This window comes from Solea senegalensis, linkage group LG1, assembly GCF_019176455.1.
Source record: "Solea senegalensis isolate Sse05_10M linkage group LG1, IFAPA_SoseM_1, whole genome shotgun sequence".
Classification (NCBI taxonomy): Eukaryota; Metazoa; Chordata; class Actinopteri; order Pleuronectiformes; family Soleidae; genus Solea; species Solea senegalensis.
In genome coordinates, this window is record NC_058021.1 from 39,892,148 (window position 1) to 39,901,344 (window position 9,197).

Genomic DNA, 9,197 nt, shown 5'->3' on the forward strand with positions numbered 1-9,197 from the left:
AATAAATCTTTAGCTTTTTCTCCGGTCCCACTCGCGGGGACGGAGCGGGGACGGGAGAGGATGGCGTGTTCGCGTGGAGGGATACAGATTTAAGGAGCAGCACTGGATGAACTGTGAGAGAAAAGAAAACTGTTAGGTAACCAAGTCTGGTTGTTCTGTACCTTGGAACTGAGTGTGATGGACGTGAGTACATACTACACAGTAGTTAACAGCTTTAATAAATGAATTTAAGTGCTCTACACATACAGCATTTGTCTTTTCTTTTTTACATTATTGTGATATACATCAACCGAAACTGCTTTTCCGATTCAAAAAAAGCAAGTGAATGGGGGAAAAGGTTGGGGGGGGGGTTCTTTTTCGGACATTTACAATTTAACAACACAATTAACCACCGCAATAGACGGTGGCAGCTTCCATTACGGCACAAAAGGGGTGTGAGTTAATGTGTAATTGAGCCTTAATCAAGCTTGTCAAATCACCCATACAATAAATGTGACTTCCCGAGGGGAGCAAAAAAAACAAGCGCCACCACGGGGTCAAGTCACTTGCATAAGGCACCATTAAGGTCAACAGTGCATTATTAGATAGAAAAGAAAGTACAAAAAATCAAAATTAGTCCTCAAGGCTTAGGATGAATGAGGAAATGAGCAAGCAAGTGGTGACATCTCCGGGCCTCGATGACGAACCCGAGAGGAGGAAGAGGATGATGTCGTTAAAAATGAGAGGAAATCATCAAGGCTTTATGTACAATATTGTAACATTTAACCGTTTTTCGCATTTTTAGCTGCACTTTTATTGAAACTATTTGCAGTCCTGATTACAGTGGAAACAGGAAGTGAACAAACCCTAGAACCATGCAACACCTGTCTATGATACTGAAGTTATAGTATAGTTGTGTTATACCTCTAAGCACACAGCTTATACAATTCGACTACAAATGAGCTTTGTAGCTTGTAAAAAAAAGAAGAAAAAAAAAAGAAACCAGGCTACATAACACATTGCACATTTAGTAGCTGCACCAAAAACACCGAAAATAAAATAAAATAAAATAAAAAAAAAAAAGCTCCTGTCATACAGTGCCATGGAGGAGGACGGTGGGGGGAGTTTTTGGTCCTGGGTCACTGACTAGAAGGTGACACGTCCACTCCCTCTCTGGTCGAAAACCAAGGCCTCCAAATCCAAAGAACTGGAGACACCCCCCTCTCTCCCTTAAGTGTGGGTGCCAGACAGAGAGGCAGGAACTTCCTCACTGCCTCGTCCTCCACTCTGCCACCAGGGAAACACGGAGTGGAAAAGTTTTCCCGCAGAAACCCATTCAGTCCACAGCAACATTGGTACCAGCCCCGCTTCCTCCAATCCACCAATCCACCAATCCACCTCTCCTCCTGCTTCTCCGCGGTGGCGGCGGCGGCGGCGGCGGCTCGGCGTCCAATCTCAGACATTCACAGTGCACACATGCTTTACCTCAGACAGGTTTTTAAAGTACCAGTGTATCTGCTGTCCGGGAGATGTCCCCAAAACATCATGCACCATACATACAAATCATTCACTCCATTTGCGTGTCTTTTTTTTTTTTTTCTTGTGTCTTTTTTTTGTGTGAGTTGAAGTCCTTCTAAAATGGAATCTAATTCTTCCCCATCTATGATTTTGTCCTCTTGTTGCAACAGACAACCTTCAGAGCGCCTTTCTCCAAAGAGAGGTCCCGGAGGCACTGGGTTTCAGTATGGTGCAAAACGGCATGCTTTGGCTGGAACACACTCCCGCTACTCTGCTCTGGGACAGTTCAACCAAGAGACACGTCGGGAGACGGCGTTTGTTGTTTTTTTTTCTTCTTTAAAAGAAAAGAAAAAAAAACCAAAAAGGGAAAAAAAAAAAGAACACGTTCACCCTTCGCTGCATTGCTCGGTTGGTGCTCGCCCCTGCTCCTAGATGTGCCTCTTCATGTGAAGAGCCAGATGGTCAGACCTGGAGAAACATCTGGGGACAGAGAGTGGAGGAGGGCAGGAAGTCAGACATGATGCACTGAGCGAAATCTGCTTTTTGTGACATTTAGTTTAAACACAGGTCAGCACACGCTCAGCGGCCATTTTGACATGTTTTAGAAGGAAGAGCAGGAAAAGGTGTTGCTGATTCTACGCACGTCAGGACAGTGTGAGAGTGAGCCATGCACCCCGAAACTAAGGAAGCTAAATGGAACTCAGCCATGTCTTATTTAATTATTTACGCCAGTGATTTTCCTTACGTGACCCTTCAAAACGTCTGCCGTGCACGACTTCATAACATCCACGTTTGACTTGTCATCGAAAATAATGCTCTTCCTCAATCAGTTCCCAGAGTCTGAATTGAAACTACGCTTATTTGCGTATAAGTCGACTGATAATGGATTTGTTAAGAGCGATAATGACAATGTGTTAGAAATAAAATTCAAGTCAGGCAACAAATTTGATCTGTTTTTCCACTTGTTCCAGAGATATACATCAATCTGGACATTTAATAGGACAATTAAACATAACCTGTGGTCACTACTGGTGTCTAATAAGGTTAAATGTGGACATAAAATTGTGTGTAAATATAAGAATATCAGACTTCTGTGAAACCTGATATGGTGTCAATATTAGCTGTCTCCACAAAACCCAAGAATCTAAAGAGACATATGTGTAATTGTGATAAGTACTGGGTGGTGCGTTTGACAACGGTGACACAGTTCCAAAACGTCTCTGGCATTTCATCTAAACATGATTATATGCTTCGTGAACGAAGAGGCATCGGCGTGCGGGTGTGTTTCGCGGTCTTTGTTGACGTACTACACGTCAGCCTTACCTGTCACAGTGACTGCATTTAAATGGCTTTGCCCCAGTGTGCTTCCTGAAGTGTCTGGTCAACTCGTCGCTTCGTGCAAAACGCCACTCGCAGCCCTCCCATGAACACCTGTATGGTTTCTCACCTACGGTGGAAAAATGGGACATGAGTGAGGATGAGTTGAGACCCAACATTAAACACACACACACACAAACACACACACACACACACACACAGAGTGTTTATTGCACAGGCTCATGATTGGTCAGGCCCTACACTGTTGTCATTTAAATAAATTCAAATCAATCACCCCCGGGGCCAGGCCACATGACACGGGTGCCGACAGGTCATTCAAGACCCGGATTCTGCTAAACCTGTTCGACCACTAGCTCTATTTATGAAACATGCTAAGAATGCTAACAGCAATGCAGTGTGGCTACAAACACACACACACACACACACAAATGTGTGTATTCACTAAAACAAACCACATGTGCAAATTTACGCCTCTAAACAAAAATAAGAAAAACACTCAAATGACCATTCAGAGGCCTCCCACTCAGGGGCCCCCTTGCCCCCCCCAACAACCATTCACCCCATTCCCATGGTGAAACTCAATCTGTTTTGAAGTCCTTTTATCTGCCATGTGCAACCCCTCCCCCTCCCTCCCTCTCTCTCTCCCCTCCCTCCCTCCCTCGCTCCCTCACTCACTCACTGGCTCAGTGAGTCACATTCCAGAAAGATTAGGTCACAGTTTAGGTATCCAGCCATGCAGAGCTAATACGCACAACCCTCCAGCTGAGGACATCGAGCAACGTGGGCCTTTAATTACATTACACAATGCATGGACAATACATTTACCATGAAAGAACCACTTCACTGCTCAATAAAAGCGGAAATTCTTCAACTTTTATGAATGAACTTTAAAAAACAAAGACTTTGAGTTCCTTCTTCAGCTTAGACATTCCACACATATGGCGTCTGAACTCACCTGTATGAGTGCGCTGGTGTGCTTTGAGGTGGGAGCTCTTCGTGTAAACCTTGCGACAACCGTTGAAGTGACACCTGTGTACGCGCCTCCTGCCGTCCGGGGACGCGTCCCCGCAGGTGAGTCCCGTCTTGTCCGCCGTCTTAGCCACGCCGCCGGTCCTGATTTTGACCGGCAAGTGCAACTCGCCGTGCGTGGCGGCCCAGCCGTTCGTGACGGCGCCGGGTTCGGAGTTGGCTTCCGGCGAGGATGGCGGAGTGCTAATGACGGAGGGGCTAAAAGGTCCAGAGCCAACCAAGACAGAGCCCAGGGGGTTGGAGGTAAAGCTGTGTGTGGGCGAGAGCTCCTCAGAACTGTCGGAGGCCTCGCTGCTGGCGTCTGAATTCACACTGTTGGTATCCAAGATTTGGCTATCCTGATTGTCCTCATCGTGGGCTGTGGGCAACTTTGGGTCGGACTCGGCCTTGGCCTTGTCCCCGCAGGCCAAGATCAGCTTGCTCCAGAGGTCCTCCTGGCCGTCGAACTTGAGGTCGGAGGTGGAGACGTAAGGCTCGCTCTGCAGGTAGCGCTCCAACTCCAAACATGTCTGGTTGAATGAAAACATGAGAGTGAGAACTGATGAACTGAGGAGATTCATTCAGAGCAGGAGAATGAGTCATGCACACATTCCCCTGGACAACTGTAACATATCTTTATCATACATACATGAAAAGAGCAACGCCGAGTCAATTAACTGATTAGCCAGTTAACAAAAGAGAATCATTTTGTCAAAATGTCAAATAATTGCTGATTTCATCTCCTCCAATATGACTCTTTCACTATTTTCGTCGTTTCACAAATTGACAGCGCAAGTTCTCACAAAAATCCAGCCTCGCCTCACTCACTGTGGCATGTACCTGCCATCTCAGACTGACCTGCTGTCATTTGACCCCCCCTTTACTTCTTTTCACCGCCAACCTGAGTGCATGCACTGTCATTTCAGCACTCAGCCAATTTGAGAGTCCTTTTAAGGGAAGCCGCTCGACTTCCTCCTCCACCATGAGCCATTCAGCTGCCTTTCCTCATTGCGTACCACTGACATGCAATCACATCCTTCCTTAGTGTCAGCCACTCAACAATGAAAAAAGAAGCTCCAGTTCACTACAGACGGCTGTTAAAGTTGAAAAGGAAGAGGCTGCTTGGACACAGGCAGATGTGGAATACATATTTTCCTCTGGGCTCCATGAGCAGCAGCAGCAGCAGCAGCAGCATGTTTCCAGCTGTGCTTGTTGTAGCTACCCATGCGAAAAAAAGAATTGGCCATGGCTGACATTTGGTGGCATCATGTAGAGGAGCCCATTGAAATCACATGATGATGCAGAATGGATTTATTTAAAGTAAAATAAACAGAAAGCAGAAACAAGACAGATAGAGAGGAAGTGGAAATAATAATAAACAAACAAAAAAACACACACACAATCATGTATTACATGTACATATAATACATGATGTGATTTCCTCATGAGCTGGGGAGGAGATCCTGTGCAAACACCGCCTCTTTTGAGTTTGAATCACTAAATTCAAACTCTTACTTCCTGCTGTGTTTGAGCAGCAGCGCGTGCTGGAGGTGAACACGGCTCTGGTGAAGAAGAGGAGGGGAGATCATGCTGAACATACAGCAGCATGCTTCATCTCTCACGCTCTCTGAGCGCCGAGGCAGAGCTGTGACTTCCAGCTGTCAGACTGACACACTGATCCCACTTCAGCCTGCCAGAAACTTCACAAACCGCGCTGATAACGCTGCTGCGGCGGCTCACACGCGACCCTACTGTACGTGCATCGGTATCACAACTCTTACATTATCGTATTATGTTTTAAAGATATCGAGATAACAACTTCCCAGTGAATGTATTAAAGCAAAAAAAAAAGAAAAAAGAAATGAACAAGAAAACAATGAGTTCCGCTTTGCTGCACAATGTCAAACCTGTAGAGAGACTTAAGGGAAGAAACAGCTGATATTCACCTGCTGCCAGTACTCCTCCAGTGACGGTAAAGCTGAGAAATAGCCCGTGTCGTGAACTATCTGAAGTTCTTGAAAGATGCTGCACATCGGTAGAACATCCATTTTTCCCGTTTAAGAGCTGCACTTGCGATGTTCTGATATAATGTATGTGAATATGTCAGTTTTAAACCTCCTCAGTGGAAGAAGAACAAGCGCGATCCTCCTGCGACGCGACTGAACCAGGCGACTGTGTTCGAGCAGCAGCAGCAGCAGCAGCAGCAGGAGACGAGGAGCCTTCAGTCCGCGTCCGTCAGTCCCCCCCTCCTCTTCTTCTTCTTCTTCTTCTTCTCTCGCTCTGTGTATTTGCAAACACCGTCACAGGACTGGATGGGGAACAACTGCGCTCCGCAAACTTCCCTATTCAAACCTCACTGCCCTCCCTCCTCCTCCTCCTGCCCGCGATCCTCCGCCCTCCTCGCGGCAGCGTTACGCCTGCGAGACCGCGGCCAATCAGAGGCGAGCAGCGTAAGGGCTGGCAAATGATATCACAGGCGACCAATCAGCGCCCGCCTCTCACTTAACGTGCTCCCTTCTCGGTTTTCATTGGCTCGTTTGACTCCCAGTAGCTCGCCGCTGATTGGCTGGTTATTTATAGCTGCGTATATAAGCGACTGACGAGCTGCGTTTGTGCACAGTCTTCATGTTTGACCACAGACAGCGCTTGTGAGCCGACAGTGTTCTCGCTCTGCTCTGGAAAACATGTGTGCCGACACCAGGATGAAGTCACTTTCTTCTTTTATCATGAAATGAAATGGAACAAAAAGAAAAATAGTCACACAAAAACAAAAACAAAACACTGACACAATAAAAATAGTTGTTTTTTTTAAAAACAACATCACAGTTTGGTGATACAAACGAGGACAAACATCAGCTCAGTGTCATAAACAGCATCACGTTACATGTGTGTTACATAATACTATACAATGAAAAGTAATAAAGAAAAGCTCTGCACCACATGATTTTAAACCTTTTTTGTTTGTAAAACTTGACTTAAAAAGTTATTTTCTTTCCACCCATAACTTTATTTTAAATTTTTTAAAGGCTTATTTCATCATCATAATTAGTATTTTGTTTATGCTTTATTTTCTATCTGAAATATATTTCAGATAAAAGGCAGATTGGAGCATATAAGTGAAGCTATTGTGTGTATCACTTATTTTATTAGTATTAAACTGTTGTGTTTTATGGGATGGATTTAAAAATAAGCAAAGAAAATCAGCCAAACAGTCAAAACAAGTAAAAAGTAAAAACAAACGGCATCATATTAGTCATCAGCTGCTCTGGTTTCTAAAGTTTGAACATAAGCCATAAAAAAAAACCTCATATCGCTCAATCTCTACATAATGATAAAATATTATTTCACTACACAAACACAATTTGAGGAAAGCCACAGATGAATGTATGTCATGTTTCTTTTTCTGTTCATCAAAAGAATTAAAAACCACAGTTACATGGTTTCGTCAGTCGTTCGTCATGTTAAAATTCAATAGACTGGTATGAACAGTTTTATTGCGGTAACCTTTTGAGCCACATTGTCCAGCCCTATTAAATATGCATTAGTTAAAGTATTAACATTAATTAGCAGCGTGCTAAATATCGTTTAAATTTATGAATGATTCTCAAAATTCATCAGCCCCAGCTGGGGGAGGGAGGAGCATGGAAACAGCTGTTTGTGGCTGATCTTTCACTCACTGACTGTCAGTTCACTTCCCCGTTGTTTCCCATCTGTCTGTGGATTATCACGGTGGGAAAATGAAATAGAAAGCGGGACTGAAGTTCTAAGTTATGCTATGACATGTGCTCCATTTACACTAGCACCCGGAACTGGGAGTGAAATCATCCCCCGAGTTCACCGCGTTCAAGTTAAGAAGTCGGAAATGCAAAAGTATGTCGGGCTAGCCATTGTTAGACAATACTTATATACTTATAATAACTTATAATAACCTATAAACAACAACAATTTTCCCTTGGTTTTACATTTAATGAAGCATCTGAAAAATATTGTTGACATTAATAATGTGAAATTTTCACAAATTCATCCTGGGGGCCGGATTTGACCCTCTGGCGGGCCGATTCTGGCCCCTGGGCCATACGTTTGACACCCCTGCTCTGTATGACATGTTGTATTTAAAATTTAACCTTACTTGAAAAATGAAACATTACTGTGTGTACGACCGATTTTCTGTGAATCGAATACAACAGACGTGCTGAAAGTAGCCGTGTTTGAATGGTTGCAGTCGTGTATCCTGGAAACCTGAACTCAAGGTATGTCACAATGCTCCGTTTTAATCATCCAAGGTCGGGAGGATGTTCCCTATTCTGTAACCTTGGACATTTCGAGCTCCTACTACAAATGGAATGCACCGTATCCCCTCCACCTCAGCCAGTAATTTAGCTGTTCTCAATCCTACATATATATATATGTATATATATATATATATATATATATGTATATACAGTATATGTATATATATATATGTATATATATATATATATAAATAAAGCTTAAAAGAAATGAGGAAGAAAAAAATAAAAATAAATAAATAAACTACATATGACTCCTTGGGTGCCACTGGGCCTGATGGGAGATCCTTTCTCTGTGCTGAACTCTGAAGGTGATGAGTTCACCAAGAGCTGGAAGTGTAGTGAAGAAGTGCATGTGTTGACATCAGCCTCTGAAAGTTCCTCTCAGTGAGAGCGTGTCCCAAGACACTGTGACTAATGCACAGCAAGATGTCATTGTGTCATATGAGTTTATAGGAAACGTTAGTCTTCCTCAGCTCGCTGTTCTTTTTTGTCTTGACTGACTGGCTGAGGCGTACACGAGCAGCTTGTCATGAGTTGAAAACAACTTTTCCTATCTTAATTTGCTTTTGAGGTGTAATTAATATTGCAAAAAAAAAAGCAGAGGTTTATAGCATTGTTAAGTTATTATAAAAAAGGAGAAAAAGAATCAATAATAATAGTTTCAAACTGATGTGACAAAATGTTCTACTACAGCTGCTATTTCAGACTAATGCTTTTCACTGAAAGCAGAACTGGAAGTGAATCAACCTACTCAGTGTTCTATTTATTATACTACTCGTTTACACGGAACAGTAATTAATACACCCATGTTTTTATGGCCACATGGTTAAGACTATGTTTAAGACATGACTCATAAAAAAAATCCCCACAATAATAAGACAGACATTTCTTTCTACTTCTTGTTAAAGCTGTAGGTCTATTGAATCTGTATAGATATGAATGTATAATAGAGGTCAGGTGGTGTTATAACTTCCAGAATAGAGTTTATTTCGAGGTGAGGGTGAAAAACGTATTAGACTCGTTAAGAATTAAATGTTTTCTCGCAGACTCCAGCTGTGTGAC

At 43.3% G+C, this 9,197-nt stretch overlaps 1 protein-coding gene across 1 annotated transcript; it reads right to left on the reverse strand.

The window, feature by feature from the left end:
- Positions 1 to 1,579: 1,579 nt before the first annotated feature.
- klf6a (Kruppel-like factor 6a) lies at positions 1,580 to 6,180 on the reverse strand. The gene is made up of 4 exons (XM_044038490.1): positions 5,790 to 6,180; positions 3,791 to 4,373; positions 2,821 to 2,944; positions 1,580 to 1,977 (listed from the first exon to the last, which is right to left on the reverse strand). Exons 1-4 carry the CDS (start codon positions 5,889 to 5,891, stop codon positions 1,926 to 1,928), a joined length of 861 nt encoding a protein of 286 aa, XP_043894425.1. The 5' UTR covers positions 5,892 to 6,180; the 3' UTR covers positions 1,580 to 1,925.
- Positions 6,181 to 9,197: the final 3,017 nt, after the last annotated feature.